Source organism: Cyanistes caeruleus, chromosome 2 (assembly GCF_971803275.1).
Source record: "Cyanistes caeruleus chromosome 2, bCyaCae1.hap1.1, whole genome shotgun sequence".
In the NCBI taxonomy this organism is placed as follows: domain Eukaryota; kingdom Metazoa; phylum Chordata; class Aves; order Passeriformes; family Paridae; genus Cyanistes; species Cyanistes caeruleus.
The window spans coordinates 48,429,461-48,448,228 of record NC_141702.1 but is presented as its reverse complement, the minus strand read 5'-3'; the positions used below and the strand labels follow the sequence as shown (position 1 = coordinate 48,448,228).

Here is an 18,768-nt window from a genome sequence, read left to right as displayed (position 1 = left end):
GTGCTCCTGCAGGGCTCTGAGGAACACTCAGCTGGAACAGCAGGGATGAGCTGAGATCCTGGGCTGGTGGCTGAGGTGGAACAGCAGGGATGAGCTGAGATCCTGGGCCGGTGGATGAGGTGGATCAGCAGCTCCGTGGCGGTGCCTGGCACTGCCACACATCCCGGCAGGACAGGGGGTGCGAGGCCACCAACAAAGAGGGGAGAAGGAGAAGCAGCAGCTCCATGTGGGTGGTGGCAAAATTCCCTTCTCCAAGCCGCAACAGCTCCGAGAGAGTCTCGCTATCCAGCCCAAGAAACCAGTCAGCCCCAGCTGCCCCACTCTCCCTCCCCCCTGGGCCCAGCTAAAGTCCCTGTTTTTCTCAAGCACCCACCAAGTACCATCAAAGGTTTCCCCACAGCTAGCGGGTGGATGAGATGGAACAAAAGGAAGGACACCCAACTCCCAACAGATGCCAATCCCAACTGCAATCATAATTTGGATACAAAATCCTAGGCTTTGCAGTATGCTTGAGATTTTACAGCATTTTGATGTGGTAAGCACCATGCTCTGATTTTTAAGAGAGCTCTATTCAAAACACTCAGCCTGTTCAAAACTAAATTTATTCTGGTCAAGGCGCAGTGTTGCAACTCACTATTGCCTCCATGCATTACAGTGCATGCTTTGGACTGAGGAGTTAAAAGCAATATACAAAAAAGGTTGTCAGCACCAGGATTTTAAATTACTGTAATTTTGTCGAAGTTTATAAATGGGATTTTATTCAATTAATAATTAGTTTTCAATCTAATCCAAAGTGCATAAGCAAATTTAAATATCCCAGCTAAACTTTTTCCAGAAAAACACCCCTTCTCTCCATTCACTTCAGTAAACTAACACACACAGCCAGGCTTACTCTCAGTCAAATTCCCTTTTATTTCACAGATGTTAATTGCTAACAAAGCTAAACAAATCTGCAGTTCAGACTGAGTCACTAAAACTTCTTCCAAAGACCTGGAGGAACAGACTTTATGAAATTTTTTTGTCACTTCAAGCCTTATTATTTCCTCTGCTTTGAAATATAACAGCAAAAACACATTTTCACATTTTAACTTGTTTTACATAATTTCAACATTTTTAAGCTATACATTCTCTGCATGAAAACCAATAAATATGCTAGTGTGAAAACAGACTAGAAAATTTCAAAATTCTAGAAATATAATTCATGAGAAACTTCTTTTCATATGCAGATGACTTATCAGTGATCCACTTGGAAAATTTTCTAATTACCACCTTTGCACAGACTACACGATTCTTTGATTTGGTCCAAATTTAGAGAGATCCAATTCACTCATTTTATGAAAAACCCACCAGTTTTAAACATACATAGCTGGAAATGGAAAGCAGCCTTAGGAATTAAATGGGGCTTTATGCAGCTGAGTTGAGACATGCCAGAAATAAGTTCAGTGCTGAAGAGCATTTTAAAGCATCCTAGCAATTACACAGGAAGCTGGATGTAGTAACTATGAAGCTTTCAATCCAACTGTATCTTTGGAAAAGACAAGATTTAATATCACATTAGCTCACAATCCTTTTAATGTATCTGGTAACTCTGTTGGAGTACAGATTCTGCTTATTGCTTTGAAACATAACGCATTGTCATTGAGACACAGCTGCTTATCTAGAGTTCTTAGTAGCCAAAATTGAAAAGAACATAGGGACAACAGTAGGAACAAAGGCACATGGTTAATTTATAAAAGTATTTACAGGGTACTTGAACACTTATTTCTATCTACTAGAAATTTGTTCACCTTGAATGAAAAAAAAAGGAAAAAAAAAACAGGTTAAAGGAAGTCATCTAAAACAGATGTTCTTGAGCGATATGAGCAGAGAATACTATAACCATTAAATTATTTTCATAATTAAACTTCTCATCTTGAATATGGAATTTTCAAATAATAAAATCCATAAATTTATTATTCCTCTAAGCAATGTGATATTTTAGTGCAACCCTCTTCAAAGATTGAAGCTGGCACAGTTAAGGCAGTCTACTAACAGTGTTTAAAATTCAGCACACAGTGTTTAATCGTTGAAGTGCCTGTCTCTCTATTTGGAAAGCTGTCTTTTGACACCATCATCCTTCTAGCGCTGCAGTTTCAAACACAGCATGTTTAAACACTGCAGTTCTTGCAGTGTTTGGGCTGTTTGGAGGTGGTAAGAGTCTAACAGCTGTTAGCTCCAGAAACAACTCTGAAGGATGGGCAACATCCCCAAGTTGATGTGTAGCTTTACTGCATTCTGTGCTAACCTTCACAGGCTGCCAACACAATGCCTCTGAAACTACACCAGTTACATTCAAATCTATAGAGCACTCTATAAATCCTGCTGCTGTAATGTGCACTCCACTCATAGTGTTTTGACACAGTTCGCTGCCAAAAGCAAACTCATCTTCCTAATGTGGATTTTGATTTTTCATAGAAGTTCATTGAGGCACACATTCAAAAAAACCCAAGCCCTCTCTGAACAAATCAACCAAACTTCAAGAGGACTTCACATTCTGATTTTTTTTTCCCCCTACTGATCTGAATTCACCATTTTGAAAATATTATTCATGACTATGGAAAAACAATTGAATTGTATGGAAATGGTTTCCACTAGGCTTTAATAAGGCTATACAACAAAGGTGCCTAGTGCTGTCTATCTACAGCTGATAAACTGGGGCACCAGAACTGACTTGAATTATTAAAAAATTCCACAGGAGGAAGAAACAAAAAAAAAAAAACCCTGCATAGTATGTGATCCCTTTTATTCACCAAAGCTGCCCATGTTTATCCCAGGTGGAAGACAGCAGAACAGCTGCTCAGCATTCAGATGCAGGTGTGTTTAGTGCTTGCTGTAACATCTTCCCATCTTGCATGTTGCCACATCCCTTCAAAGGACAATTACAGAAGTACGGAGGAAAAAAATAAGAGAAAATAGAAAAGCGTTTTCAGACAGATCAGTATTTCTCAAATTTTTCATTTGAAATATTGAAGTAAATTTATTTATACTGAAAGTCATCAGAAGACCATTCTCCTGGATTTAAAATATGTTGTTTTTTTCTTTGGAAAAAAATTAAGAAAAAAGAAAAACGATACACATTACTAAAACCACAGATGCTGTGGCTTTCCTGCTTGCCCCTCTCTCCTTACATATGTCCATACTGATGACAGAATCAGTTCAAATAAGTCTAATCACTATCTAAATTAACAGGGTTGTAGTCAGGGTCATCCTCTTCATCCTCCAACTCTAAATCATCCATTTCTTGGAATAAAGATTCATCAACCTCCACATTGTTTCCAGCTGTAAGGAATAGAAACATACTTTATTTTCATGAAACAAGGAAAACATTAACAACAAGAAAACATACAAGACCTTTTCATATTAATGAATTCAATGTACCTTCAATGTAGGTAGCTGCTAACTTACTTGGCTTTTGATACACCAAATAGATATGGAAAAATAAATGCCACATTTTATCTCTTTACAGCTGAAGTTTTTTTCTTTGTATCAAAACCCAGTCAAGAGAAATGTCATACAGCACCTCAGAGCTCATTGGGAGCACGAAATTAGAGTTTACATTTGCCAGAAGCAGAGATTCTTTCTCCCCTGGACAGCCAAAGCCGGAGCTCAGGACCTCTGAGCTGGAATAATTACTACTATCCTAATGAGATAAATTCACAGGGCTCATAAAAAATTCCTTACACACCATATGCTGACATACATATATTTGCTTCCAGATTTAAATTTTACAAGCAAGATAAAGCTTTGACTACTTTCACATTTTCTTCTGAAAGAGATGCTGCTGACCTAAGGAGAAAACTTGAGGGCTGCTGTTTTGTTTTCATGTATCAACAGTGACATCTTCTGGTCACCAGATGAAGTTCCTATCACTTCACCGGACTTGAAGGTACCGATATGAGATAATGCCATTATCCTCTGAAAATTAGTACTACATGCTACTGTAATACTAAAACAAACTTGGTAACTTGTTGCTTCTATGATAGAATGCAAGCAGCAATAAAGAGTTTTTAATCACCAGTAGCAACAGGATTACAAATTAATGCAGTAGTAGCAACAGGATTACAAATTAATGCATTAATCCCAAATCATCTGGGCACAGAGCCCAGGTAGAGGTCTGATCCTCCCTTGAGGCAGCCAAATGTGCCATCAATAAACCATCTCCACTTTAGGTATTTTCTAGGAAGACAAGATTAAATAATTCCCTATAAAAAACCCTAAACTTCCCCATTACTACCATTTCAAGTTTATACCCACTGACATTCATAAACTTTTTTTTTCTAATTGTTACTTGCAGAGAAGAATTTTGACTCTTCTGCCTGTGTTTTGTGATACCAGTAGATAATGCAGCTATATTAAAGAACCGTCTTACCTCAAAACTCAGGTATTTTAAACTAGGGTATGTTACTGTGAGTATATATGCTTTTATATGCTTTATCTCCAAATGATTTTCCAAGTTTAATATTTTTCTGGCACAGGCTTACAGAATTTTCATCTGGAACCAGGTCAGTATTTTAGGTAAGGTAACAGGCATATCTGCAGAAACCATGAAAAAGAACTGGGCTGCACAGAAGCAAATAATATTTATTTTGGCCTGCAAGATGTCTACTATCAGTGTTCAGGCTCAGAGAAAAAGTGACAGAAGTCCAAGACCTGTGCTTGAAATCACGGGTTGAAATCAGGGGTTAGAAAGCTGGCTATTAGGAAAAAAAAAAATCAGGGCTGAGTTGGGGTTTTTTTAATTTTGTTTTTGCTTTTCTTTTTTTTTTTGGTTTTTTTTTTTTTTTTGTTTTGCTCCCAGTCCAATCATTTAAACAGAAGCAATGTAAATACGGATCAACTCAAGCACAAGGCTGCAAATAAATACACTTTATCATCTTGAAAAGGTTTTGGTTTTGAGAAAAGTTAAAATTACTTCTGTTCACTCTGCAAAGCAGGACTTCTTGGAAAGTTCTTCCAAAGTGATTCTGATGTAAGGTGTTAAGTCAGAAATATAATGCAGATTTTGCTTAGGAAATTTGACCTATTTTAAGCCACTGCCTTTCAGCTGTGGAATCTAATAGAAATTTACCTTCCTCCAAGAACTGGATGTCAGAGGTGTCAAGGTTATGATCCATTTCAAACAGCTGTTTACCTAGAAATAAAAAACAATATATAAGCAAGTACAGTTCTGAAGCAACTATAAACCTAAGGCAACAACAGTCAGCATGTGTATTTTAGTCTTTTCAAATCAACCAATTCTAGCAGTCTTTTATGTTTTTAACTGCTAATTTCTGTAAGGTCCCCATTCTGATTTTTTTTTTCATTCATCCATGACTCATCCATGCCAACAAGCTTCCTCCTCTTACATGTGAAATGGGTCACTGTAATGTTATTAAGACTTTAATATGGGGGGCATTTACAACCCCCAATACAAGAAATTTACAACCCACAGCCTGTGTTCAGTCCTTACTGCTTTACTCTTCATTTTGCATTCCACAAGAGATCCTCTGTGGTAACTGGGAAGGAAATCAGCTGGCTCCTCCACCTTTTTTTATATATTCTCCCATTCAAAAAGACTTGGATCTACACAAATCACCAGCTCCTACACACACACACACACACAGAGCTGTGAAGGCAACATCGCAGAAGAGTGACTTTCTGAGAGGAACAGGAAGAAAAGCTCAGGACTCATTCCACATAAATCACGTGTCTTTCATCTACACTGCTTATGAAAGCTTCCACAAACAAGACTGGTTGGTGTCCATGGTAATACCAGAATTACAATAATGACATCCAAGAATACGTCTGGTTTTGGTTTGGTAAAGGGAAGCTTCTAAAGACTACATTTGTATAGAGGAAAACAGCACATAATAACAGCACTTGAAAGAACAGAAAAACTAGAAGCCTGATTTCTGTTATCTCATTTTTGCAGATTCCCAAATGCATACCTTTCAGAGAGGAATCAAGTGTGTCCCTGGTCCTGTACAGCTTTTTATGAAACTTAATTTCCATCTCTGTCAAATTTCATCAAAACTGGCCAGAAGTGAGGAGAAAACAGAATGGTGATACAGCATGGCCACACTGGTTACGTTTTTTCAGGTAATCACGTCAAAAGTAGATCCAGCATCACAGGAGGACTACTTCAAAGCTAAGCCATGCAGACTACGGAGCAGAATGCCAAGACCTATCATCTGTGTAAAAATTACTTTTAAACTGGTCATTATAGGCTGGTACCACTGCAGAAATTTCATGACCAGTACTAAAACATACCGCTTAGCTTATTTTTGCCCGCTTGCTCTTCTTCTTTCATCTTTTTCCTTTTTATTTCTAGAAGCTCTGCATCAAACTTGGCTTTCCAGTTAAGGAAATTCTCAATGGTAACAGGAGTGCCATGAAAACGTTGCTGGAAGAATAGAAAACAAGGCTGCAAACACAACTTGCAAAGCTATAGGTGAAGATAAGCATTCTCTTAATTATTTAAATTACAACACTCAGAAGCACTGTGAAGTATTCTGAGAAATTAATCCTAATCCTGAGAATATATAAAGAATGCATTCTTGTGGTTTTTGTCATGGGACTCTTCCCCTCAGAGAACTATACTGAGGTGGAAACTCTCATGGAAGAACCTTGCATACTCCTTTTGGACCTAGCATGCAATAGTTCACAACTCTCCACTGATATCGGTTATTTATAAGTAGGCAGTTCTTCTTACCAACCCTTAAGTACAATCTACCCTGAAATACTGTCCATTAAAATACATTAATCCTTTCATATTGCTGAAACAGATAAAAAAAAAATATTATTTTTTCTCAGATATTTCTTTGCCAATTTTCAGAAATACAGAACCTTTCAGGTCCCATCACCCTCCAGCTATTTCTCAGGAAGTGAATGAAAACTCATTAGTTGGACTTAGCCTAATCCATGAATGGTAGCACTATTCTACAAGAGGGCAAACCAGTCTTGAAGATTGGTCCCTGCTTCCACCCTATCTGCTCAGCCCACCCAGGAAGACAGCCTTCCTCAAACCATGGAGCCCATGTGCAGCATGACTAACCTTTTTTGCTCCCCATTCCCTCTTGCTCCCCCTTCTTCCAGCAAAAAAATTGTCTACAGCAAATCTGATTTCATTTGGGAAAAATCCCTGCCTTAGGAAGTAATGCTAGAAGGGACTGTGAACATGCAGTTAAGACTCTAAAAAGACTGCTTAAGACAAAAGGGGAAAAAAAGATCACTTAAGTTCATTAAACAATCTTAAGTTTCAATTAAATTATCTTTAGGATAGCTGTTCCTTTCCCACTACAACTGAGAACTGCTCCTGCATCAAACCAATGCATTTTAAAGAAGCTGAAAGTCTTTTTCATTTAAAACGTTATTTTACATACTTTCTCTTCTTCTTCTGCTTCTCTCTCTTTCTGTTTCTTCTCTTCTTCTCTTCTTGTTTTTATTTGATCCACTATTTCATTTAATTTCTCCTGTACTGCTGAGACCAGAGTGAAGATCATTACCATTCCTAAATTTTCTTCTGCCTACAACACAAAGAAGGCAACTTCAAACAGAAGAACCTGAATGCATAAACATGTTTTTAGAAAGCAGGATGTGCAAATGCAGAGGGCACAGCTGACATATTCTGCACCAGTCTCAAAAGCTCGCTGTAAAATTCAAATTCAACTGGCCAGTTAATCCAGTTAGTTATCCCCAAATGGGTATGCAGCACAACACAAAGATGAATGACTGTGTTCAGGTTATTAACAAATTATAGACATCTTCTGAAAGGCTTTTTCATGAATAAAACAAAGCCGACAGTAGAAACACAACTCTAAAATTTGCATATCATAAATCATAAGAGACAAGTCACTCAGAACCTTTCTTCTCCTGGAACAGTTTATTCCTTAATTCTATTACATGCTCCTTTGAAGTGAGACAGTTTCCCAGGAAAATAAAAAAAAAAAACATCAGCTGATAGAAGGAACATTATATGAAGTAAATTCAAAATTAAAAAAAATGCCCACTAAACATATTATGGCAATTTTAAGGCAGTGAAGACTTGTCAGAAATTCCTGAAACCAAAGAAGTGCCTCCTTCCTTCCTTCCTTCATGAAGGTTTGATGATTTCCTGATCCCAAAGGTTGAGGAGATCCACCCCCAAACAGTTATGTTATCCAAGAGAATCAAGAATCAATGTGGCATCTTTTAGTATCTCCAAATGAAACTGAGGCAGCTTATTTTCACAAATACTACATATATATATACATACACACACAGAGTTAGACAAATTCACCTTAAGCTAGAAGTGGAAAAGAGGGGGAGCCGTCATGCACTTCCATTTCATTACTCTCTATTATTGCACACACTGAATTAGCCCTGTATCTAACTCAGTGGTGTCATTCACCAAATCCAAACTTCAAAGTAAGTCCCAATATTAGGGAACAGGTTTCAGATCAGTAGCACATACCTCCAAAAACAACTGATTTGAGAGAGAAATTCCAGCCAAAGTGTGCAGTTGCATCAAGCTGTACCAAGATATTCCATTTTCCTTACCTGCTGCTCTAGCAGTTTTATTATGTCCATGACATCATTATCATCAAGATTCTCCTGTGAGACAATTTCATACAGCGGAGTTTCATCAGGGTATTTTTCTCTATAGGTAAATTTAAGGGTTGTCTGGACAGCTACAAGGTAAAGAAACACGTGTTCTTATGGTGATAATTCTGTTTAGCTTTAATTGTATGTTTTCCTACTGCATTAACATACTAACGATTATAGAATACAAAATATTCCTGGCTTTAAGGAACAGTCTTCTTACACAGATGTTAAAACAATATGAACAGATTTAAACATAACCCAAGAGTTCAAAGAAATTAAGATGATAAAGTTTACACTTGCACAAACTATTAAAACCTACTCATGTCTGAAAGGTCTTTAGGAAGACTGAAAAACCTTCTGTGGTATGACAGGTACTAGAGCAGTAATTTCCCTCATATTCTACTTAAAGCTGGAAAATAGCCAGTGTTGTAGTAACTAGACAAAATCTCAGCATACTAACACTTCAGATTCTGTGTGCCTAGTTGAAGTATCAACCTCTGTGTTGGGTTCCAGGGCTCCACACTGTGGATAAACATCATATGTCCAGTAGAAGTTATTAATCAGAGGACTGCCCAAGAAAAATGCATTCAATCTGAAGCTGCCCAGAACCAGGGTAACATGGAAATAAGGCAAAAGAGAATCAAGTTCCTTTTAGACATCCTCCCAGAATACCAGGGAGAAGTTTTCCTTTAGTTCCAGACTCACAGTTCTTGGCAGCACAGCAGTCTGTTCAACATGGACACCTGCTCTAAGCAGGACTTACTCCTTTAAAACTAAGTAACACAGAACCAGTTTATTCCTTCTGTTATAGTATCCAGAATAGCAGCTTTCTGATTTCTTGGAGTAAGGCTTGCTTACAACATGCCCACGCAATTGTTGGTAGTTAACAAATACACTGGGACTTGGGACCCACAGCCTTCTGCTCTGGAACTGTTCCTTAATGGCTGCACATTCAAAGCATACAGACTCAACTCTCCCACATAGCTGGCACACACACAGTTGCCAGAAAAAAAATCCCCTCATAACACGTCTGTAAGTCACTGCAAAGATAGTGGAGCCCATACCTTTTGAAACTACGCTACAAAGCCTTTGAGATTCAGCAGAAAGTAGCCCTGCAGTGAGAGCATAACATTTCTGCAAACTAAACAAGGATCACCTAAATCCTTGAACTAAAGAATTGTTAAGGAATGTCTGCTGTATCAGGCCTCTATAAGGATCTAAGAGGAGGTATACATAGCTATTGGTGATAGAATTAAACATATATAGGAGAAGTTTCTGAGTAAGACATGATCAACTTACTTTCATCATTTTCTCCAGCTTCAGATGTCACAGTGATTGTGAAAGTTGTTGGCTTTTCTGACAATACTGTTCAAAGGAAAAAAACAAGAGTCAGGGAGAGTCATTAAATCAATTACTGCTTCACAGCACTAAAACTGAACTTCTCAATGACTTATGAAGAAAGCAAGCTCTTGATACAGTGTTAAGGGCCTTTTTAACTTATTAATGTAATGCTTTTCAATTAACAGCTATATTTCATATGATGTGATGCCTCAAGTGCTCTTTGAATGAGACCATATACAACATCAAATGATACCAAAGGGTTTCACTTTTGGAAAACTTTCTCTTCTGGAAGTTTCACTGTTCCAGAAAGTGCAAATCAAATAAAACAACTTCTGGTAGTGCACTGACTGCATGCAGAAAGCTACCAAAGCTAATTTGCTTTACTGCACTAAATGAATCTGATGAGCATCCAGTGCACTCTTGACCCCAGACTATTTTTACAGTATGCCCGCACCTATATTTAAAACAGCCTAATGCAAGAAATGCCACTAACCAAGCAGCGTACTAGAACGGAAGTGTGTGAATCAGCAGCTAGAAGACAGACAACACAACACAGCAAGAGCTGCGACCTGTGTTTCACAGGCTAAAAGCCTCCTTGTACAATTGTGGGTAGCAGATCACATCCTCATGTAAGGACTGCTCTGCACCATTGTAATAACCTATGCCCAAATTAGTGTACATGCTCTCGAAGTATCAACTGAATTTTGCCTAATTGCTGATGCACAACTACAGTCTTTATTCTTCTCTTGGGCATAAAAGCATTATATGAGTGAACATTAACTGAGTACACAACAGAGTAGAGGCTGTATGAAAGAATATGACTATCAATATCAGATATCCAGCATCCCCAGTTACCAGAGACCAATTCATATACCTTTAAGTAATCTTTAACATAACACCGAAGACCTGAAAATATTTTCAGATTGCAGCAACAGGCAACTGTACTGGGCAAATGTTTGTGTGGTGAAGTTACTGCCAAGTAAAATGCTGTGGAACTCTAGCCAGAGTAGACACTTTGCAGGAATGAATCAGAAAATGCCCTCGATTTTTCCATTGTAAATATTCTTTGGATATGGAATGCCAAAAATCACGTTGGATTAGCCGGCATGGTAGATACTTTTGATTGTTTGAAAGTAAATTGATAATCCTGAAAAACTGATGAACCAATGTACCCACAACATGAAAGTTTCAGCAATATAACATGCTGCACCAGGGAATTAAAGTCTGCCTTTTTTTCACCTGCAATGGAGTAAGGCACTTAGTAGTGGCTATACATTTACGGAGGAAACAGCATCTTTAGGCACCTCAAAACACCCCGTGCCGGGTGTTTTTCCGGAAAGGCAAACCGGTCGGCACACAAACCAACACCGCGATTCCCACCTAGGGCCGCATCTTTCGAAAGGCTTTTCCGAAGAGCATCCTTCCAGCACAGGGGACCGGGCTGGCTGCTGTGCCACAGCGCTAAACGCGGCAGGGGCAGCGCCCACCGACCGGGCCACAGGGGCCATCAAGCGCTTCGCTTTTCCGGGCCGGGGAAAGCGAACCAACATCCCGAGCACCCTCCCAAGCCGCCCGGCTCGGAACCCCCGCGGGACCCGCGGCAGCCCCGCCGCGGCCTCCCGCTCCTCGCCCCCGCACGCCGGCTGCGAGCGCGGCCCCGCCGCGGCCCCGCACCCGTGAACGAGTCCGGGTAGATGGACTCCAGCGCCTCCAGCTCGTTGCGCTGCTCCTCGCTGTAGTCGGTCATCGTGGCCCGCCGCCCACGGCCATGGGCCGCCCGCACCGCGACGAGGCCGCCACCCCCGCCCGCCGCCCGCGCCTGCGTTGTCCCGGCCCGTCCCGGCCCTTCCTAGCATGCCTCGCGCTCGCGATAGGCGGGGATGCCGCCGCTGGCTGGGCAGGGCCGGGCCGGGCCGGGCCGGGCCGCAGCAGGGAGCCACGGAGGAGCGAGCGAGCGAGGCCGAGCTGATCCGCGGCCGCCTTCGCAATTGCGGTGCTCGCTGCTCAGTCAGTGCCAGCTCTCGCTGCCTGGCGCTCAGCTCCGGGGCCTGCAGGAGGGATCCTGCTGGCATGGCCGCGCCGCCTCCCCGCCCCTGGCGGAGCTGGGGTCCTCACGCCCTGTGTCACACAGACTCGTGATGGTACGGTTCGCTCGTGGGTGTTTTCCTGTGAAAATTTACAGGGATCAGCAAACTGAAGGGGATTCAAACCCGATGCTCTAGGTATTGCGTAAAGCAGCTGAATGCCATTTCTGCCAGAAATTGGAAGTTTAGTTGATGCAGCTGGTGGTTTGCAGCTTGAAGTTAAACAGCAGCCGCAAACGTCCCGGTAAATGTTCACCGTGATTCCAGGAGCCCCATCACAGCGGTGGCATCACCGTGATGTGTGTGCAGAATAGGAGTCGCCAGGGCTGACGGTATTGGGAACTGCTGTGCTTCGAGGTTTCCTGCCAGGATGAATTTAAGGCTGTCGAGGGTTAAACAGTAGCAGACCCTGATGGGTACGTGGGACACAGAGCAGTTCTAAGGTGTATCACCTTCCTGGCCCCAGGGCTGGCAGTTTTCCCACATACACGTTTTATAAGCCCAGGGTTTCCAGAAAATCTTTACTATGGACATAAAGAGAATAATTTTCAAATTTTCAGTTTCAATTCAGACTGGCATTCAAAGTGGATTCTTGGGTAAGATGGCTCGTTGTAGCAGGCACAGTTTATTCAACCTTACCAACTCAGATTTGTCTGTAATCATGAATTAATTTGAAAGCTGTGCCTTTACTACCAATCCGTGGCATATTTCAAAGACCCGAAGAGTAAAGGGAAATACACCAAATCACTTAAAATACTACAGCTGTAGTACTCTGGATTAATATGTGCTAACAAAATGATGGTCTGTTAGTATTTTGGCAGGCTAACTTCACAGTGACAGATAGTATTTCCATTCAGTATTTTAAATTACATACTGAAAAATAATGGGAAAATAGTATTATTTCATATATAAATAATGAAAAAAGACAGGGCAAATAGTAATCAGGACAAAATCAGAAATCATGAAGCCTTATTTAAAAATTATCTGAGAAAGAAAAAAATAATTTTACAGCTTACTCTTAACTTTATAGTAGTACTGTAAAACAATACAAGTGGAAAGAATTCACATGGACTAAAGACAGCAGGTTTTTATCATTAGGATCCAGACACCAGCACAGGGGTTTTCTATCAAAACCTTCAGATACACAAATCAGTTGCATGGGTTCCAGATTACAGTGTTCCATCTTAAACAAAAGAAATATTTTAAAAATTAAATCAGAAGTTGTGTTTACTACCAGACATACTTTGTTTCCTAAGGAGTTCACATAAACAGTGCAGTTCCATTACCTTTTTTAGGTTTGCATGGCCAGATTTTGGTAGCAGGAGCACTACAGGGGTGCTCCTGCCTGTGAGAAGCTGCTAGAAGCTTTCTCTGTGTCCAACAGAGCTGATGCCAGCCAGCTCCAAGATGGACCCACCCATGGCCCAGGCTGAGCACCATCAGCAGCGGTGGCAGCACCTCTGGGATAACATTTAAAAAGGGAAAAAAAAGACCCTGAGCAACAGAAACTGCAGCCAGAGAGAGGAGTGAGAGGAACAGCTCTGCAGACACCAAGCTCAGTCAGGAAGGAGGGGAAGCAGGCACTAGAGGCCCTGGAACAGAGATTTTCCTGCAACCTGTGGTACAAACCATGGTGAGGCAGCTGTGCCCTGCAGCCCCTGGAGTAACTCACACCAGAGCAGGTGGGTGCCTGTGGGAGTCTGTGACCCCACTGGGGGCCTATGCTGGAGAAGACTCTTGGCAAGACCTGTGGAGAGAGGAGCCCACACTGCAAAAGGCTTGCTGGCAGCATCTGTGACCCTGGAGGGGACCTCCCCTGGAACAGGTCATTCTTGAAGGGCTGCACCCTGTGGAAAGGACCCACACTGGAGCAGTTCATGAACAACTGCAGCTCCTGTAAAGGACCAGCACTGGAGAAATCGGTGGAGGACTGTCCCCTGGGAGGAAGTACCCATGATGGAGCAGGGGCAGAGCATGAGGAGCCCTCCCTCCAGTGGGGAAGGAGCAGCAGAGACATTATGTGATGAACTGACTGCAACCCCCATTCATTCACACCCCCTGCACCCCTGGAGGGGAGGAGGTATAAAATTTGTGAGTGGAATTGAGCTTAGGAAGAAGGAAGGTGGTGAGGGAAGGTACTTTAAGATTTAGGTTTAGTTCTCATTATCCCACTCTGATTTCATTGCTAATAAAATAAACTAATTTCTCCAAGCGGAGTCTGTTTTGCCCTTGACAGTAATTGCTGAGTAATCTCTCCTTGTCCTTATCTTAACCCATGAGCCTTTCCTTACAATCTTTCTCCCCTATCCAGCTGAGGAGAGAAGTGACAAAGCAGTTCTGGCTCCTGCATTTTCTAGTAATATGTACCAAATAATTAGATTTTTCCACTTCAAGGCCCTGAGATCATTTCTGAGTAGTAGATAGTATCCTATAGCATAGTAGATGGCTTTGGAGCCCAGATGTATATGTGTACATGGCAAGGCAGTACATCAAGCATTAAAAAAATTATGGCACACATTTCCCTCCCCCTTAGAGTTAGAAACATCTACACAGGGGGTTAGAGAGGAGATGAGTAATATCACATCATACCAAACTGACTTAACACAAAAACATCATTAAGCCTTCTTTCACAAAATTCAGTAGTTTTTAATGATAGTAATATTCATGGGTCCAGTGTATGTATAAATTACAAGTTTACAGAGGCAAAGCAAACCCTATTGCTCAGGGTGAGATTTCTTTTCCCATCCTCATTTGCTATTTGTACAGTAGGCAAGCGCACACACACCCCTTGGAGATTCTGAAGTATTTCCAAATAGGAGACTGCCCTTGCTATTGCTTTCATCCAGAATACATTTCAACACAGTTTGCCATATATCAAGTGTTTGTTCATACAGCTGCTATGTGTTACACACCTCCACCATGTTCCTCAGTGGGGATTTTATCAGAATTGAAAGTTCTCACATCATATCTAAACTCAGACTTTGATGGTAAAATTCCCCATATAGTTCCTACATGCTATTGCAGCCCCAGACTTAACTAGTAGTTAGCTCAGTGGAGATTGCTTGTATTATGCCAAAAAATAGTGGAAGAGGAGAAATAAGTCACTTCTGCTAGGTGTCACTAAGGAAAAGCTGGGTAGATGCTCTTGGTCTATACAGAATGGACCAATTCATAGGATCCAATCAAGGTCTACCTTTTAAAGATCCTTTTTATGAAAAGAAAATAAAACAGCACTTGTAAATAACTTTCTCAGTATGTACTTGTCCTTTCAGCAAAACTATTAGAAAGCAGAGCGCTGAAGCTCGAAATAGCCTAAACCCTAATCTAGACATTGATCACCACATCTCACAGGAGTCAAAATGCCATCAGTAAAGGCAGTCAGGAGTTTCTAAAGCACTACGTTACCAAGATGCACTTGCTCACATAATTTATACATCAATGTAATACTGTATTGGGAAGTTCCAGCACAGTTCAAGTCTGATATAGAGCTAGACAGGTTTTTTCTGCAAAGTACTGTGCAGGCTTAGATCTTCAAAGCTGTGTTATGATCCCAGGGTCTTCATCAATCCTCAAATACTTTCCACTTGCACGCTCCTTGAGTGCCCAGTCATGGAGGAGGCTGTAATCGTAGTGCTCCTCATCCACTCGCCTCAGAAAGGCCAGTCCAGAAATGGCCTGCCACTCCTTGAGAGATGGGATACGAATTTCCTTCACATTCTCACTTCCTGGGACAAAGCCAAAGAACTTCCTTACATTCTGCATGGCATAGAGCCTCGAGTGCTGCTCTGTTGCCTCATCAAAGAGCTCCTGCTCGTTGTGGACATAGCTGCTCCAGTATCTGAAATGCAGAAAGCTGAGCGGGGAGAAACAGCTTGCCAGGCAGTAAGAAAGGAACACAGTGATAACTACCACAGCAATCAGAAGCCAGCCAGCCACCTTACCGCAAAAAAGAACAAAACAAAACAGGACTGTTAGAGCTGAAAATACAATAACTTTTGAGCACCAGAAAATTTGTAAGATTATCTTTACTTGCTTTTCCTAAATAACAGCATTAACAAGATATATTCCTGGAAAGCATCTGTTACCACCAAACCCAGTCCATGCCTACTGGAGGCAGCCATGTAGCAAAATCACTTGTTCATTTCGAGTTCAAGAAATTTCTGTTGTGCAGTTTTAAGAACATTGCTTTCTCAGCTATTATTGTTATAAGATAGGCCACCCAGGTCCTAGACTATACTAGCTTATAGCCTGTTTAAAAACAGTTTTCTCTGAAGTGACAACTTAATGCTTCCCCTGTTATTTACCCAGCATGGAAACTTCTAGAATTGAATCTGATCTAAAACCCAAGATTTTACATGGGTTCATGTGAAGCTCTCACAGCCAGGGCCTCTTAGTCATGTTTCTTCTGCTTTAATGGAGAAACTTCATACCCTCCCTAGCTCTTGAACTTCCATTTGTCTTACTTGATATTACTTTTCAGCATACTACAAAAAGAAGAATATATCCTTAGGTAGCAGGTGACAAATGGGACAAGCAGGCATAGTAATTTATATACCTAAAGTTCAGTTCCACTTAAAAGAATAGGCTTCAAAACACACAGATTTAGCACTCAAGACAGGGGACACTGATCTTGTTTTATCCTAAAGCTTTGCCTGCTGAATTAGCTTCACCTCTCATCATCAGCTTTACAGGCGACAGGAGTTACTCACTTGTGACTGGTATCGGAGGAGCAGAATCACTTCATCTCTTGCCCGGGTCAGCTCTGGAGGAACCAGATGACTGCAGGGAAATGCAGCCAGTATCCTGCTGCGCTCACTAGCGGTGACATTGGGAGCAGCTTCATAGTAATACACAGGGACGTACTCGCTCACAGCACAGATATAATATGAGCCGTTTATCAGGGTGACTGCAAGCCACGTCACTGGAGCAACCAGCGCCCTCCCAGTGATGCTGCACAAGACAAAGCAGACCAACTTGCATTTCAGCAACCGGTTTGATGAGGTCACCTTCTCAAAATGAGGCCTTTTGCCCATAACCAGCCTCCAAGTCTGGTTGTTCAGGGCATAGCCAACAATCAGAAGGATCAGTGCAGGCACTCCTAAGAAAGCCAGCCCATAGATAAGGTTCTGTCCAACATGACAGGGACAGTTGAATGTGAAAAAAGAGAAAAGTTGTTGCCCACCAATTGTCAATATTGCAATTATTGCATTGGCAATAACAACCTCTTTGCCTTTTAGAAAAGTTAGCCACTTTGGAAGGAAAGTCATTTTAGATCCTACTCTTTACCAGATTTTTTTGATTTAAGTCAGCACTAGCTTTTAGTTATATTTAACTAGTGTTAATAGCAGACCAGAATAAACACCAACAGCTTGAGAACACCACCAAACAACAACAAAAAATCCCTGCTAGTCTTTCTCCTCCCACTGATTTTTAGTGGCTTGTTTGCTAGCTTTAAGTATGCGTGCAGACATCCACTAATGTGTTTTAATTGATTCAGTAATTTATCTCAGCTGTTCTAAATTGAGCTTTTAGGCTGTTGTGAGCTCTGCCAGCCCCTTGCTAATTGTCTGAAATTAACAATAAATTCCCCCTACGTTTTGGATGACGTGCAGTTCTATCAAACTGATGGCTAACCTGTCAGGGTTAGTTGCCAAGCTGTTTGCTAATCAACAGTAATTAACAGAAACATGGCATGAAACTAGGAAAAAAAGAAAAAGGAGCCTTCCAGCTATTCTTCATAAAAGATTATCCAAGCAAATCCTTGGCAAATGGACTGGTTTAAAAAAAATGAATGCCTCCACTTTAAAATAAACTTATAAAATATTCCATAAGTTGCACAATGTGGAATTGGAATCCCAGTGCTGTTTGCATTTGATGTCAGTTATGCAGCAATTCATTGTCTGAACACTGGAGTCTGAGAAGTAGTTAGCTGCTGGATCATGAGGATTTTAGTATTTCACCTGTAGGTGGCAAGAAGCTGCCACGTCTCTTTTCCTGACAGTGCTGAAAGTTTCCTTTGGAAAGTCGGTTAGGGTTTTCTGTTTGTGGTTTTTCTTCGGTGGGGGGGCTTGTTTGTGGGTTTTTTTTGGTTTGGTTTTTGTAATATATATATGTAATCTGGTAGTCACTTCACAGAATGTCAAGCCAGCTGGTACTTACATAGAGTGCTTGTGATTACATGTTTTAGGATTTTCTGCAAGTATAGTCAGTCCTATTCCATAGACAGACATAAAAATTTTTCAATTAAGCATTTCCATAGCTGTCTTCTGGATATTAGGATATATGACCTGGGCTCTGAGCATCTCTTACAAATCAAGCCTTAAGCAGGGGTCTGAAAAAATGGAAAACATTTCACTCATTATGATTTTGTCTGGATCACACTTTTCCTATGGTCATGCTATGCAGTGGTTCTATGGATTGCATTACCTAGGCTGATCTGAATATGCAAATACTTATGTTTAAGTACTGTAAAGTCTGACAGTTTGTCATATAAACATCCTTACCAATAAAAAAAAAAAGAAAAAGTTAGTCAGAAAGTTTATGGGCAAATTTGCCTTCCCATTACAGATGTCTATCTCCAGCATGTGTGGACTTGGTTGTGTGATATAAGAGTGTCTGCGTAGCCTCTTCTCTCCCCTTGCAGAGAGGGTTGCTAGTAACAAATTTGATCTCAAGCAGTGGTTTTAGTACCCATGGTGTCTGCTTGGATGGCAGAGACACTCTCTTAGCTGTTGTACACAGG

General features: G+C 41.0%; 2 protein-coding genes and 1 long non-coding RNA gene across 3 annotated transcripts; 1 reads left to right on the top strand and 2 right to left on the bottom strand.

The window, feature by feature from the left end:
* Window positions 1-892: 892 nt before the first annotated feature.
* Window positions 893-11,777, bottom strand: RWDD1 (RWD domain containing 1). The gene is made up of 7 exons (XM_086876867.1): window positions 11,617-11,777; window positions 9,901-9,966; window positions 8,557-8,687; window positions 7,401-7,544; window positions 6,289-6,421; window positions 5,108-5,170; window positions 893-3,318 (listed from the first exon to the last, which is right to left on the bottom strand). The coding sequence occupies exons 1-7, from the start codon at window positions 11,687-11,689 to the stop codon at window positions 3,206-3,208; spliced, it is 723 nt and encodes a 240-aa protein (XP_086732993.1). The 5' UTR covers window positions 11,690-11,777; the 3' UTR covers window positions 893-3,205.
* LOC111927177 (uncharacterized) lies at window positions 11,738-14,237 on the top strand. Its single transcript, XR_002863422.2, has 2 exons — window positions 11,738-12,083; window positions 13,322-14,237. It is a non-coding gene; the product is annotated as an uncharacterized LOC111927177 (long non-coding RNA).
* Window positions 14,238-14,651: 414 nt separating this feature from the next.
* CALHM4 (calcium homeostasis modulator family member 4) lies at window positions 14,652-17,380 on the bottom strand. The gene is made up of 2 exons (XM_023923976.2): window positions 16,736-17,380; window positions 14,652-15,962 (listed from the first exon to the last, which is right to left on the bottom strand). The coding sequence occupies exons 1-2, from the start codon at window positions 17,291-17,293 to the stop codon at window positions 15,558-15,560; spliced, it is 963 nt and encodes a 320-aa protein (XP_023779744.1). The 5' UTR covers window positions 17,294-17,380; the 3' UTR covers window positions 14,652-15,557.
* Window positions 17,381-18,768: the final 1,388 nt, after the last annotated feature.